This window comes from Larus michahellis, chromosome 3 (genome assembly GCF_964199755.1).
Source record: "Larus michahellis chromosome 3, bLarMic1.1, whole genome shotgun sequence".
Lineage (NCBI taxonomy): Eukaryota > Metazoa > Chordata > Aves > Charadriiformes > Laridae > Larus > Larus michahellis.
The window spans coordinates 117,845,751-117,862,589 of NC_133898.1; the positions used below are offsets into that span (position 1 = coordinate 117,845,751).

General features: G+C 39.2%; 1 protein-coding gene across 1 annotated transcript in view; it reads right to left on the minus strand.

The window, feature by feature from the left end:
- The window catches only part of NBAS (NBAS subunit of NRZ tethering complex), a 191,303-nt gene that overhangs the window by 20,633 nt on the left and 153,831 nt on the right, over window positions 1-16,839 (minus strand). Inside the window, exon 48 of the mRNA XM_074579377.1 lies at window positions 6,735-6,874. Within this exon, the coding sequence (XP_074435478.1) occupies window positions 6,735-6,874 (140 nt within the window). The remainder of the gene's footprint in view (window positions 1-6,734; window positions 6,875-16,839) is intronic.

The following is a 16,839-nucleotide window of genomic DNA, read 5'->3' on the forward strand; positions in this document are numbered from 1 at the left end:
ACAAGACTTGCCATGTGTGGGTTTATTTTTTTAAGTAAAATATCAAATATATACTTTACATAGATAAATCTTTTCTTAACACAATTCTTTATAATTATTTCGAATACTTGTGTGATCTATTAACAAATATCTGTTATCTGCCATCTCTAAATAAAAACAAGATTCAGTTACCAAAATCTGACACCTACAGGTAAAATTCAGTTTTGTTCTCTCCTGGGTTTTGCTTTAGTTCAACTATGGTCAAAAAAAAAAAGTTATTTCGGAACATGAAAAAAGGAAATATTTCAAAACCTCAGCATGAACACGTTATTTTTTTGCTCAGAATCAAGAGAGGGAATTTTTGGATTAAGCTGAAAAAAAAAAGAAAGGTGAATTGAACTATTAAGTCCCTAAATGCTCAAAATGTTCAAAAACACCTTATCAATTTTTAAAATAAATATAAAAAAATGGCAGCAAGTGCTTTTTGAATGTAGGCAGCAAGTTCCAAAGGACTGCAGAGCTTCAGGTACTGTCAATCTTTTTTTTTTTTTTTAAAAAATCTTTATGAAGTGCTTAAAATGACATCTGAATATGAGACACCTAGACACGAAAGCATGAATGCATAACAAGGATGTGAAAGTAAAATTTTAAAAAGTATATGATTTTGAGTACTGACTGAAAAAAACCGAGCTACCTCCTCTCTGTTTCCTCACAGTCAACATGGGATATTGTGATATGAAGAGAATCATATTTGCAGGTGAATAATGAGCACTATTCTAGCCGGAGTGTTTTAAAATACAAGAACTCAAAAAAACATTAAAAAGCACAGACTTATCATTAACAGAAAGGTCACAAAAGTTCTTTAAAAAAAATAAAAGGCTACTGAAAAAAACCCCAAACTTCAGTTATTTTACTTCTCCTTCCTTTTTGAGCCTTTATAGAATGTAAATTGTATTTTCTAGCTTTATATTCCATTATAAGTATTAGATATTTACTGTTAGGCTGAAAACCAAACCCCTAAGTATTCAAATGACTCAGTCTTAAACTCCCCTGTTCCTGCACATATCGTTACATTGGCACTAAACAATCAGTTAGCAACGGCATCTCTTTTCTGAAGCAGAGCAGGAACAAATAAGTAAAGATTAAACAAAAACCTTAATACGTATGGCTAAACAATTGGCTTAACTGCTCGCAGCTCTCCTACTTGCTGAAGAATTTCTTAATATACCTTCCTTTAAAATGAGATTGTTGAAAACTTTCCTAACAAAACAGTTCCTGCTCCTTACTCCAACCCAGTCATCAAGGTGGCTTTTTCAGAAACACAATTTCAGGAACATATATATTAAAAAAGGCTAGGCTGGTAAGAATAATTGAATGTTGCCTCTGTTGCATATTTCCATGTTAAGAGAAGAGGGAAGAATGAGCAACGCAAGAGGAGGAGAAGACCCCAGAGCAGAGCAGGGCACGCCTGCAGCAGCCTTCCCAAAGGTGCAGAGATGGGTGTACGATGGCGACTGCCAGTGACAATGGGGAAAGAGAGAAGAGAAGGTTCAGATAAAGAAGACAGAAAATACCAGAGATTTTTTTGGATTGCTGTTGGGCCTCATACTTAGAGCACAAACTCTGCTTCCTGGCTGGCATCATGTCAGGATTTACAAAGCAAACTAATTCAAATTAATGCAAGCCAAAATAATTAAAAAGAAATGTAAACTATTCCCAGCACACTATAACAGGAGTTAGTTGAAAAAAATAAAATAAAGTCTAACTATCTACTTGACAGGAGTTTGTGAAATGAATCCTGTCTCATATCAGGGAATACTAAAGAGAGCTGTACCTGACTTTTTTTAAACCAATCATACTTGAGGTGGCGGGATTGAGGGTGGAATAAGGACAGAACTTCATTTCAGGAGCACTATTAGCTGTTAAGACAGATGTTTTGAGTTCACTCAAATTCATTTTAATGACAGCACACTGATTATAAAAGTCAAAATTCAAGTTGAGAACACTTCTGCACATCAAATATATTATTCCTGTAGACAGAAGTACAAAAATACACATTTTAGTTGTATACAGAACTACATAGCCTAGATTTAAATTTAGGTTGAATCCTTATAACAAGGACTTGATGTTTGTCCTTTAGACTTTGTAAAAAAACTGAACGACAAAAAAAAAAATAGCAAAGCATCCCCACAAAAATAAAACCCAAAACAACTCCAAAACATATTTGACTGAGTCAATACAAGTAAGTGGAAGAAATTTACAAAAAAGACTCCCAACTATGATCACATGCTGTCTACTATTAGAACATCATATATGTTTTTTGAAAGCACTAGCAATGAGCTAGAAAGAAGGACTTTCAAGCCACAATGAGTATTCCTGCTGACACAGGATTTATAAAGCATTCGCTCAGTCTAGCAAGTACTGTTAGAAACAACAGTGATAATAAAAGGAAAGCAATGCAAATATAAACACAGAAAGACCCCAGAGTGAAAAATATCCCCACCCCCTTGATATATTTTTTTTATCAGGAAAACTCTTAGTAAGGAAAGGAAAACTGAACCATCATTGACTTACTCATTAAATAAAGGAACAAACAGAACAGGCAACTTTCTTACTGAGAAAACAACCAAGAAATACAAGAGGGAAGGGGGCAGAAGGAGAATTTAATCTCTGTCACTTCTTTCAAGATGCCGCCTCAACTCTTCTCCCCAAACAAAACACTGATATGGCAAGGAAGAGAACAGACTAGATGTTTTTTCCCCACCCTTCAGCCTAGCAGAGAGAACTGAAGGACGAAACAAGGGTGGTAACTATGCTCTGTGCCCAGCCCCCTTTAAAAACAAACAAACAAAAAACCACAACAACAAACCCAAACCAAACAGATCGTTTTCTACATTCCTACACTATGAACTCAATTGCTTGCTCCACTAATTAAATCCGTTTTCATTTTTTAGTTGTCTAGAGTTTCTGTCACTTTAGTGCTGAGTTCAGGAAAACTAGCTGGGAGCCTGCACGGTAGATCACATTTGGGAATCATAAGAGGCAGAGGTTCTCCATGAAACCACTACAGGTGGCTATTACTAATGAAAGAGAAGAGAGCAACTTTCTCCTGAAGGCTTTCCAAAGCCTCCTGGCAAAACCAAAGCAGTGAAAAGAGACATTGAAGTTTTAGTAATAACAAAAATTACTATATAAATAAATAAATCTAATCACAGGATAAAATCTGCAGTTTGTTCTTAGCATAAAGCCTCAAGAACATGAGCTGGTCAGCCTCACCTCAGCTCCTGCGAAGATGAAGCAAATCCCCCTGGAAGCATTTCCAAGCAAATAAAGGACATGAAGTAGACTAAGAGTAGTCAGCAGGGACGTAAAAAGGGGAAATCATGCCTCATCAACCTGATACCCTTCTTTGATGAAATGAATGGCTTGGTGGATGACAGCTGATATTATGTACCTAGAATTCATTCATCAAGGCTTGACACTGCCTCCCACAACACCCTCATTGACAAACTGATGAAGTATGGGCTAGTGAGGCAGACTCAAAATTGGCTGAACTGCCAAGCTCAAATGGTTGTGATCAGTGGCACAAAGTCCAGTTGGAGACCAGTGACCACTGGTGGATCCCAGGGGTCTATACTGAGGCCAACAGTCTAACATCTTCATTAAGTTTGACAGGATGACCATCAGACAGAGTGCACTGTCAGGAAGTTTACAGATGATACAAAACTGGGAGAGAGTGCTGAAACACCAGATGGTTGTGCTGCCATTCAGTGGTACCTTAAGAGGCTGAAGGAATGGGCAGAGATCAATCACATGAAACTCAAAGGGAAATGCAAAGCCCACCCCCTACCTGGGAAGAAATAACCATCAGTACTGGCTGAGAGACAACCAGCTGGAAAGGAGCCTGGACAACAAGGTGACCATGAGTAAGCCATGTGCCCTCACAGCAAAGAAGGACAACAGTATCCTGGTCTGCATCAGGAAGAGTGTTGCCAGTAGGCGGAGGGAGGTGAACCTTCTCCTCTGCTTAGCACTAGTGAGACATCTGGAGTGCTGAGTCCAGTGCTGGGCTGCCCAGTACAAAAGTGACACTGAGATACTGATGTGAGTTCAGTAAAGTGCCACAAAGATGATGAAGGGATTGGAGTATCTGTCCCACGAGCAGAGGCTGAGAGAGATAAGAGAGTTGGGACTAGTTCAGCCTGGAAAAGAGAAGGATTGGTGGGATTTTATCAATTGTATAAATGCCTGATGGGGAAAGTAAAGAGGAAGTGTGACTTTTCTCACTGATGCCCAATGAGGCAAAGAAGCAATGGGCACAAATAGAAACACGGTACATTTTACCAAAATGTAAGAAAAATGTTTTTATCGTAGTTGTTGTGGAGTCTCCAGTCTTGGAGCTATTCAAAACTACATGCCTCGAGCAGGCTACTCTAGCTGACCCTGCTTTGAGCAAGGCGGGGTGGAGTAGACATCTCTACAGATCCCTTCTGACCCCAACTATTGCTAAATACATGAAAATCACAAAATCACATACAAGGTTGTGAATTAATTTACCCTGTTCTCTTGCCTCTTATCTTAGCCCACTTGATTTTTTTAATGTCAAAATTGTGACTACGTAAATGCCTAGGAGCTATACTAACTACTTTAGGCCCTAAATGAGTTATGATACAGGTGATCAAAGTATTTTGTGCAAACTTTCAGATTTCACAGATCTTGGAACTAAGAGGTATCTCACCTCTGAAATTTAAACCACTGTTAGTTTTGACTACAAATCACATTTAATCATTATTTAGTTTTTTCTTCTTCACTTTAGGAGGTCTGCCTGAAGGAACAGAACACTAAATGGGAGATAAAATTAAATCATTTTTAATTTCCTCTGTTACGGAGCAGTAGACAAGAACTATCTATATACCAGAAGAGTTCTCCTTTCACAAAATCTTTAGTCTTTCTTCTCAACTCAAGGAAAAACAATATTGCTAATTGCAGCAATATTTCACTTGACCCTTTGTTCCATACATTTAACTTTTTTTTTTTAATCTAAACACTACCTTAAATTAAGTTTGACAGTACCCACAAAATGTTAGGCACCCAATTTTTAATTGCAACAAAACAAAACTAAAAAGATAAGTTGCAACATCAATTTGTGACAGAACACACAGCAGTCCTTGTACTTAATGCACTGAAGACTATTTTTGGCTCATAAAACTGGTTAATGCTCATCCAGAAATTGCAAACAAGCTGCAGGCTTGAAGGCGAATAACTCTAACAGATTACCTTCTAATGGAACAGTTCTCTACAAGTACAGAAAAGAGTTACTTCTCGTAACAAGATAAGCCTTAACTTTTCTGACAAATCAATACACAAACACTTTGGGGAGCGTAGTCTTCAAGTTAAAACAGGTTGTAAGCAATACCCCAAAGTAATCCAAAGGAAGCATCACTTAATGTCTCTAAGCTAACTACTGTCAGATAAAACATGGCACATTGTACTTGCTAGCCAAAAATTTATTAATATTATTGCTCTCCTTGAAAGATATGTGACTTTTCCCTAATAAGATTATATGAATCCTTATATCTTAGAAGTGATCATCTGTTATAGAATAGAACAGCTAAAATTTTTACCTTTAAATGTGTTCAGAAAGTCACAGACAAAACCCAAAGAACTAGTGAAAAATAATGTAGTCAAAACGTTCCAAATTAACACTTTCAATAAATACCTATTCTGATGGGTGCAATGCTGAATTTTAAAATTATTATTTTTGGTTTGAATTGTTGGCTAGGATATGCCTGCCCTAGTACATATTCTTTACTTTTGGATACTTTATTCAGAGACAGAAAGAATAGGTAGGGAATCTAGAAAAGAGAAGCACCATTGCTTGGTAGCATTACTTTCCTAGATCTCTCCTGCAGGCGGGGGCACATCCACCTGAACATTACCTTTCAAAGGTTTCGACACGGTTCCCCACAGCCTCCTCCTAGAGAAACTGATGCATTACGGTCTAAGACAAATGGTCTGTGCAGTGGGTGGGGAACTGGCTGACAGGCGGCACGCAGAGGGTGATGGTCAATAACTCCTTTTCAATCTGGCAACCTGTCACAAGTGGGGTGCCCCAGGGATCAATACCGGGCCCAATGCTGTTTAATATCTTCGTAAGTGATCTGGATGATGGGATTGAGTGCACCCTGATGAAGTTTGCTGATGATACCAAACTGAGTGGGGAAGTGGACATTTTAGAAGACGTGGATAGGCTGGAAGAGTGGGCTCACAAGAACCTTATGCAGTTCAACAAGGATAACTGTAAGGTCCTGCACCTCAGAAAACATAATCCAGGAGTGCAGCACAGGCTGGGATCTACCCGGCTGGGGAGCAGCTCTGTGGAAAGGGACCTGGGGGTCCTGGTGGACAAGCAGCTCAATATGAGTGAACAGTGTGCTGCTGTGGCAAAGGCAGCCAACACGGTGCCAGGTTACATCAGCAAGGGCATCGAGCAGAGATAAGGAAGTCATTATCCTGCTCTACTCAGGCTACACCAGGAATACTGTGTTCAGTTTTGATCCCCGCTATGCAAAAAAGATATGGACAGGCTGGAGAGGGTCCAGGGAGGGGTCATCAAGATGATCAAAGGGCTGGGAAGCCTGCCACACAAGGAAAGGCTTAGAGAACTGAGTTTGTTCAGCCTTGAGAAAAGAAGGCTTGGGGGAGACCTTATCACCATGTTCCAGTATTTAACTACTGTTTGAAGAAATGCTTACCTGTTGCTCATGTCCACTGGTGGCCAAGCTTGAAGGAGCAAAACCAAGTGCTGAAACTCAGATAGACTGTGACTAGACTCCAGAAGTCCCAGGAAGAGATCATACCTTTTTTCTTCATTTTCAATATCTGTTATCTCTACCTAAAAACAACACAACAAAAAAAGAAAAAAAAAAAAACAAAACAGATTTCTTTTAAGAAATCAAGGATTTAAAAGCAAATCAAGAATCTATGAAGGACATCACTGCTGTAAAATAATGCAGGAACACAGTGAACATATTTTTCCCAGAAACTCATTTTCTTACCTCTGCAAATAAAACAGGAGAGTACACAGATGATGGGGAATGACTTAGGTGTACACTCCTAAAAGAATGTAACCCCCACAAGTACATTCATTGTTCAGAGGATCTTATCTCTGTCTTCTTCAAACAACCAAAAATTCCTTAAATTCCTTTTTCTCAGTACATAGACACATATACACACATATATGTATTTTTAAAGAATGGGTATGTCCAGTGCTTCCCTATTACATATTACTCTCACTCGCCTATGAAAATTCAATAGTTTTACCTGAATTTACAGCATCTAATCTTTTCTCCCACAGGAAAAAGCCTTGAAAGATGATTCTAAATTAATTTACCCAGTGAAGAACATCTGCTGACAAGTACTGTAATATTTCTCTGTATAGGTGTTTGAACCTAAGAAACGAAAACCCACACCCCATCAGCCAGCCACCAGACAACTCTATTTCAGGAAAAGTGTCCATCTAAGTTTAAAACCTGCAGCTTCTGCCAGGACTTGAATTCACTTTAGTTGATGACAGGTTCTTTTACAGATAATTACTGCTTGCAGTTTGTATGGTAAAGAAGTAAAAGGTCTGACTGTTGAAGGAAGGTTGCTATAAATGAGAACCAACTTGCTACTAAATGAGAAGCAGCTTCTGTTTAAAAGTTTGTCTATCACGCTAGGAGGGCTTTCACAAATGCAATAGCTATTCACTACCTACCTGACATACAAAAAGTTCTTGGAAGTTTAAAAATAATTTGTTATAATAACAAGGTAACTTCCTCTGCGTTATTACCACATTCTAACACTGAATTTTTCCTTCAAACTTCCAAAAGTTCCAGGATATCAAACACTTCAGTTTCATCTTATAATTCTGTTGAAGACACACAGCATTAACTGTTAACTTCTCTGTTTCAGCCCAAGTAGTTCTGAGACATCAAACATGGACCAAGTTTTCCTTACTTCTACAGCAACTCTAAAAGATTAAAGATTGCATTCCCATTTTTTCAAAGCGACTCTGATACATCAAGGGCAAATCTTTCAAAAGAGGCTGGAAAACAAAGATTACTGATGCATTTATTGAGTTGCCTACGTAGTTTGTGACTTTAAAATATTTAGTGCAGAAAAACTGTTCGCTTCTCCCTCCAGGGTACATCTGAAAGCACCACATACTAAAACACTTCAGATAGCGAAGAAATGTTTCTGAGATCTGTCCATTTAAAACACTTCACTGTACTGCAAATGTCACATAGCAAACATCAGTTACCCACCTGTAATATCACTAAATTCCGTCTATAGCTACTAATACAAAATATTATCATCTACAATATTTAAATCACAAGGCTAAAAAGAGAAGGGAAAAGAACAGGAAAGGGTAAAAGGGACAAAAGACATGCTAACCTCTAAGTATCGAAAATATTTAGCAATTAGCAAGTTACGTACTATCTAGCAACAGAACCTCTGCCATTGCTTCATCTGTCCCCAAACTCCTTTTTTAGACAACTAGCTCTAAATATTTAAAGCAAGTAAGTAGCATTCTGGATGGTCCATTGAGTGTATTTTAATATATTTGCACAAACAGCATGTTACTTCAAAACAGGCTAAATGTACAGATCTCTCTAATGATAACTGTAAAAATGGAAAGAAATAGCACAGACAACATTAATAGATGAGAAGAGCTGTCACAGAAATTGAGCCATTAATAGCAGGCATCCTATTCAACATGAACTAAATTCCAGTAATTCTACCTAATAACACATCTTTACAGACTCGGGTTTAGTTTTTTTTTTTTAATGAGATTGATTAATCTAACATTATACTATTGTGTTTTGGACAGCTGGATCCTTGCAATGTGATTGCTCATAAAAAAACACATATTAATATGATCAAAGTAACTCAGAAGAATTATCTTTCTCTTCTTAAATATGGTGTGTATTTCTTTCTACAATGGCCTTTTTCAAGTTGCCTACATTTCCCACTAAGAGTAATAAAGTGAACTTTCTACAGTGTTAGTTATTTATAGTTTTTAAGAAAACTATTGAAAATCCACGTTTTATATAGCATTTTAAATGCTCAGCACTTCCATTTAACATGAAACAGGTGAGATTAGAAATTAGCAACACAGTGTGTAAGAATGCACACTTTTAAGAGTGCATGTGGTGACGTAAAAAATGCAGCACTAAGGATAGAGGAAATGGAAGGTTAATAAAAGGGAATCAGAATCATAGAATCTTCATGATTGGAAAGGACCTTTGAGATCATCGAGTCCAACCACACACACACAAAAAACCTCCTACAATCTCTTCCACTGGAGCATGCCCTGAAGTGCCACATCTAGATGTTTCTTAAACACCTCTAGGGATGGTGACTCAACCACCTCCCTGGGCAGGCTGTTCCAGTGCCTGACCGCTCTTTCAGTAAAGGAATTCTTCCTAATATCTAACCTAAACCTCCCCTGCCGCAACTTCAGACCATTTCCTCTGGTCCTGTCATTATTCACCTGGGAGAAGAGGCCAACACCCACCTCTCTCCAACCTCCTTTCAGGGAGTTGTAGAGGGCAATGAGGTCTCCCCTCAGCCTCCTCTTCTCCAAGCTAAACATGCCCAGCTCCCTCAGCCTCTCCTCATGTGACCTGGTCTCCAGACCCCTCACCAGCCTGGTAGCTCTCCTCTGGACACGCTCCAGCACTTCAATGTCCCTCTTGTACAGAGGGGCCAAGGAAGGTTAATAAAATGGAAAATACCTAAGTATTGATAGGTAGATGAGAAGTATGATTGTTTAAAAAAAAAAAAAAACAAAACAAAAAAAACCCCCAAAACTCCCCACCATTCCATCTTTTAAGTCCTAGCTATTTTCCCTTCTTCAACATATTTTAAGCTTCTGTGCATCTATCAGTCATCCCTATGCTCCACATACATCTGTTTCAAATAAGTTTTAAGCACGATGATACTCCTGTGACAACATGGTTGTTAAAATAACTTTTTTTCTGAAAAAGAGAAGCCAAGATTCAGATGTACACCCATCCTTTAACACCGAGAATGCCTGACTGTGTGTGACAATGGTCACACAAAAAAACTGCATCAGGAATGTTTTTCAAAAGCATCTTTCAGTTGAAACATCATCAAATACAAGCTGATTCTGCAAAGACTGTGTCCACACTTCACATTACGTGTTGATAAGTAGCCCCACTTGTTTAAAGAAGATCGCACAATGTCCAAAATTGTACCTTCTGAGAAGCAACTGTATTTAACTTGTGTGTGTATGCCTTTAGACAATCAAGATGATTGAAATCTATGCACGATTTGCCCACTAGCAACACTAGAAAAATCCTAATGAGCAGAAGATCAACACTACGTACTGGAAACACAAACAACAATAAAACATTTAAAACCTCCAAGGTATTGTTATTCCTATATAACAGAAGAGTCCGTTTTAAGTTAACATCAGTGCTATGAAGTAAATCAAGGCACTTGCCTTAGATAGTTTCTGCACTGCTTTATAGTTTGAATAACAAGATACCTTGCCCTGTCTCTAATTCTTTCCTTATAATTCTCCAGAAATAGAAATTACAGTCAAAGCATGACAAAAAGTGATAGTTCCTTGCTACAAGAAAGCAGTAACTTGAAGCAGCACATTGGAATGAGGTTTTTGTTTATTTATATTTGGTACACATATACATGTGTGTATCTATATATACACATACATAGGTATAATATACACACACACACAGAGGCAACATACACTTTCCTCTGTATTGTCTCCTCTTTCCAAGGCTGAGGGAGAGCACGGTGAGGAAGCAGCCACCTCAGGCCGCAGAAACAGAGCATGCTCTGTCAAAAAGTAGAAATTTCATCTTAACAGAGGTGAAAGCTACCCGAGATGAAGTTGCCATGGTTAGTTAAGCCTGTTGTTTTGTTGTAATAACACAGCAAAAAGATCAAAATTTCCACTTTTTAACTAAACACTTCCTTTGCAGCGACTCTGAACGATCTATTCAGATAACTCTGAACATTGCAATGCAACAAGGCACCACATTTCTACCAGTGTCTTTAAAACCATGGTAATGGATACTATAACTCAGCTTTCCCTTCCTCCCTTTTTTTTTTTTTTAAAAAAAAAAAAAAAATCAAAATAATCCTTCTAAAATACTCAAAGGCTATGCAAAGATAACCTGCCACGAACTGCTCACAGCCCTGATAGCGCAAGTGCCTGTAAAGAAGAATCTGTCACTAAAGAGAATAATGAGGCGTGCAGTAAGGAGCATGCTTGAACTTCAGATGATCCCAAAGGAATATGAAAGAAAAAAAAAACACACACAACAAAGACACAAAAGCAAGGAAAAGTAAAGCAAAGACTTTCAGTTTTAACAACAGATTTGCTCAACTCTGTCCTGATTTTTCCCTAGTTTCATGCCTTCTCTTTGGCAGTGGAACACAGCTGGTGTCATGCTTTTCATGAAAATAAAAGGCTGCACAAATATTTACCACTACGGGAAAATCAATTAGGGGAATTAATTTCAGAAATTATACTCATGATAGATTATAAAACGAAATACAAATTAAGTAAAACTAAACCTTATGTTAAACTGTTAAAATACACAATTTCATTATCGATGAGGGACGACATATGTTTAAAAAGCAAGATTATGCAAACATCTGCATATGCTAATGTTCCTTAAAAGAATATATAGGAAACTAAGAAAACAAAATACAGGCTACAGAAACAGTACTGAGTGATGCTTAAAACTGCATTAGATACTAGCAGCTGTCTGAACCAGTGCAAACTCCTCTTCATTGTACGTTCTCCTCCTGAGGACTTTGATTTTACATCTTTTCCCAGTTTCTCCTGTTATTAATTAGCAGCCTTTAGGATGGCTCATAAAGTAGTTCTGACTCATCCCATAATATCACCGCTTAATAAAGGCAAAAATTAGTCCGCCTTTCTCAAAAGTTGTCCATGACACGCAATTAACCACATTCCTGAATGGGAATGCCAACTGCAGCTACAGCGTGTAGCAGCTATGGCATGCCAGAAGACAAAAGCCAGATTTTCTTTTTGTCGGAGATGTACAGAATCATAGAATGGTTCAGGTTGGAAGGGACCTACCTTAACGATCATCTGGTTCCAACCCCCCTGCCATGGGCAGGGACACCTCCGGGTTGCTCAAAGCCCCATCCAGCCTGGCCTTGAACACTTCCAGGGATGGGGCATCCACAGCTTCCCTGGGCAACCTGATCCAGTGTCTCACCACCCTCACAGTAAACAATTTCTTCCTGATATCTTACCTAAATCTCCCCTCTTTCAATTTGAAGCTGTTACCCAGTGTCCTATCATTACACTCCCTGATAAAGAGTCCCTCCCCAGCTTTCCTGTAGGCCCCCTTCAGGTACTGGAAGGCCGCTATAAGGTCTCCCCAGAGTCTTCTCTTCTCCAGGCTGAATAGCCCCAGCTCTCTCAGCCTGTCCTCATAGGAGAGATGCTCCAGCCCTCGGATCATCTTCATGGCCCTCTGCTGGACCAGTTCCAACAGGTCCATGTCCTTCTTGTGCTGGGGACTCCAGAGCTGGATGCAGTACTCCAGGTGGGGTCTCACCAGAGTGGAGTAGAGGGACAGAATCACCTCCCTCAAACTGCTGGCCACGTTTCTTTTGATGCAGCCCAGGACGTGGTTGGCTTTCTGGGCTGCAAGTGCACATTGCCTGCTCATGTTGAGCTTCTCATCCACCAGCACCCCCAAGTCCTTCTCCTCAGGGCTGCGCTCAAGCCATTCTCCACCCAACCTGTATTTGTGCCTGGGATTGCCATGACTCAGGTGCAGGACCTTGCACTTGGCCTGGCTGCACTTCATGAGGTTTGCCTGTGCCCACCTCTCAAGCCTGTCAAGGTCCCTCTGGATGGCACCCCTTCCCTCCAGTGTGTCAACCGTGCCACACAGCTTGGTGTTGTTGGCAAACTTGCTGAGGGTGCACTCAATCCCACTGTCCATGTCGCCAACATAGATGTTAAACAGTGCCGGTCCTAGTACTGACCCCTGAGGAACGCCAGGTGTGGCCATCTAGCCAGTTCCTTATCCATTGAGTGGTCCATCCATCAAATCCATGCTTTTCCAATTTGGACAACAGGATTTCATGGGGGACACTGTCAAATGTTTTGCATAAGTCCAGGTAGATGACGTCGGTTGCTCTCTCCTTATCTACTAATGCTGTGGCAACATCATAGAAGGCCACCAAATTTGTCAGGCACGATTTGCCTTTGGTGAAGCCAAGTTGGCTGTCACCAATCACCTCCTTATTTTCCATCTGCCTTAGCTGAGATCCCAGGAGGATCTGCTCCATCATCTTGCCAGGCCAGTTTTTAAGCACAGCCACATAATACACCTTGTTGAATTACTTGAGTTTAGCCACCAAAACAGCTATTTTTCCTCAAGTAGTTATGGTCTGCTTACCAATAGCAGAGACTTGACACAGCATTAGTTCAGTCACCCATCCTCTTACAGGGACAGTTGTGAACTTGCTGTAACTTGCAAATCTTAAGAAAATTAAAACATTGCTGAAAAATATATTCCTGGAGTCCACTTATTTATCAAACAATTGGCCAAAATATCACAGAATCACAGAATCTTCATGGTTGGGAAGGACCCTTAAGATCGAGTCCAACCAACCAATCTACAATCTCTGCCACTAGAGCATGCCCTGAAATGCCACATCTAGACGTTTCTTAAATACCTCTAGGGATGGTGACTCAACCACCTCCCTGGGCAGGCTGTTCCACTGCCTGACCACTCTTCCAGTAAAGTCATTCTTCCTAATACCTAACCTAAACCCCCCCTGCCGCAACTTCAGACCATATCTCTCTCAGTTTTGACATCATTTTGCTAGTAGGAAGCTACATCAGACAAGATTCCCAGAAACTTTAAAAAAAAACCAACACATTTGGTTTTATATAAAAAACACGTGAAGCATATAAGTATGTATGCTTTTACTGCTAAAGTACAAATGATAAGAAGAACTTGGCCGTTGGTTGAGTTACTTGTAGTCTCTTCAAGAGTACATCACCTGAGCACAAACATACCCTTTTTATCTGAACTCAGCCACCCTGAGCAAAATTGGAAGGCATGGTTTTTTTATCCAGTGCTGAAATAAAAACTTAATGCACTTACAATCCCTCCTCAAATAAAACCCCACACTGTTCTGCCTGATGATAAAATCTTTCAAAGATTTATATAGTTCTCTTCCCTCACAGATTAGATCCTACTAGATGCCCAAAATATTGAAACCGCATAATATGCTTTATCCACTTTCAATGCACAAACTTTTGACTTATCATCTCGTTCCATAGATTTGTTATTACTTTACAGGTACTCACCATGTGAGTATTGAAATATGAAAAGTTCCCTCAAAAGTTTGTTCTGTAGCTTTCAGAAACCTAGTATTTTATAAAAATTATAAGATGGTACACTTGAAGAATGATAAATAAAGCTGTGGACATCATACATGAATGATAAATAAAACCTTCGGCATGGCAGACTGCAGGATCAGTTGTTTAGTTCAGTACATTATCTCACTCTTGAAGTTAGCTTAAAATCAGTACTTACAGCAACAGCGGAATGTTGCTGTATCTAAATTGTGTCCCTGAGGCATTAATATCCACTATATAATGTTCTCCTGATCCTAAAGGACAGAGACATCTAATAGAGTTGTAAATGCTTTATTGCTATAGCTATATAATTTGAGAATCTGGTGCTGACTGACTTGGCTGATAACCTAAAGTTTTGTTTAAAAAACTGAAATGCCAATAAAAAGATCCAGCCAATCCAGTCCTCTCTTTCCCCTGAGATAAAATACAAAATGCTGCCTATTTACATACAAGAACGGTGAGCAGAAAAACTAACGCAGACAGACCTCCACCTCCCTCTGCCCAAGGAAATCTGTTCTGCCAATTACATTTTTACTCCCTGTGAGCACAGCAGAGCCATGGTTTTCATCAAACAGATTTTGTTCACTACTAATGTTTTAAGGAAATAATTGATAATTGTAACCAAAGAATCAAGATATAGAACTCAAAGTATTTCCCTTCATTATAATTGCTTGTTTATTGAGAAAAGCTACATCCATGCTTAAACCCAACCCACTATATTAAAGGCAGAGACATTTGCGGTTTCCAAGAGCTGCCACCAAAAACCTACTGATTTACGTGATCATAAAATTCATTTTATTACACCCACCAGATTGTAGATGTAAATATTTCAAAATATGTTTGTGTTCGACACTGCAGCATCAATTTGAATTAATATAGCATTGAAAATAGAAATACTAAGCAGGCATTTGAGTAGTCCCTTCTTGCTACACTACGTTTTCAGTATGTCAGGACTCCCTTGTAAAATACACTACACTTTTATTTATCATCCCCCGCTCTCCAAGTTCTAGTGGTAGAGAATTCATCTATGCTGCACTTTAAAATAATAGGTAGATCTGACGTGAAAGATTTTATTCAGTTTCAAGATAGGGAATGCTGATGCTAAAACTTGCTTCCACTCATTAGACAGGGCTTAACGTGGTTTGTAAACAGTGACTGAAAGGACTGATAACAATTTGATAGAATTTCTGTAATTGTCATTTTGGTGTGCTGTTCAAGGCAGAAAAATACAACAGTCTTGCCTCAAGGAGCTTACAATCGAATTAGATAAATCAGCAAAGAAAATACTGCCCTTCCTAAACAAACAGGCCAGATGGGGCTGGTCACCAAAGAAAATAATCTTCCCATTTTGTGGGTGAACTTGTAGTCTGCCGTCCCCTATTCTGCTGGGATCTGTGTGGCTACTGAAAAGTCTGCATAAACGTTAAGTTACTGAAACCTACTTACAGTAGAAGGTCGCAAAGTTAAAAGCTTGCTACAAAGGACATATCAAATTACAACCTAGGTTAAATAGGTATTTAAAAGTTAATTACTCACAAAATGAACACAAATGTGAAAAATCACCAGTAAAAAACAAACTGCAAAAGTGTACAACTGTTCCTGAAATTGTATAGGTACCGACCCAGCAAAGATAAGATTAGGAGCTTTTAAAGGCTCCTTTCATTCTCTTCAAACTGTTTCAAGATGCTAGAAATCCTGTCAACCTTGATGTTAGACACATTATATACTTGTGAAACAAAGCAAAAGCACAAGCACATATTGAAACATCTTATTCAAAACCTTCACACCCCAGAGCAAGAGCAAACCTTTTTTAAAGGCAAAACCACAAGCGCTCTACTCCCCAACAGACGACCAGCATCCCATTATTTCTAAACCAGGGTTTCTTTTAAAAGAAAACTTTTAAGTTGTGATTGAGAGGGAAATCCTCAAAGACACAACAGGGTGAGGCTGGGGAGAGTAGTAATAGGCTTGGAAGAATGAACAACCATGTCACTCAGCCACCCGTCTACCAGCGCAGGGGCAAGACTGTACATGAAGACAGGAGTCGAGAGTAACCATGAGAGCAGAACTGCAAGCTTGGGCACGGGCAGTTTGAGATACCTGGTTAAAGGCAGGTTAGGGGGAGACCTCACATATAGCCGGAGAGGTTAACAACTAGCGAGTGAATCTTGTTTTGTGAGACATACACTGGAAGTCAGAGATCCCAAGAAGGAGGAAAAGCAGGGAACTACTGTAAGAAAGGCAAGTGTTGCTTTTGCAGAGGAGAAAAGCCGTTTCCATCAGAGGTGACATGATAAGGGAATGACTAAGACAAAGAGGCTCCAGCAAAGGCTTGTAGAACATCTCTTATCACACAGACAAAAGGACAAACTGATTCATACTGGATTAGTGTCTAGAAGGGTAGG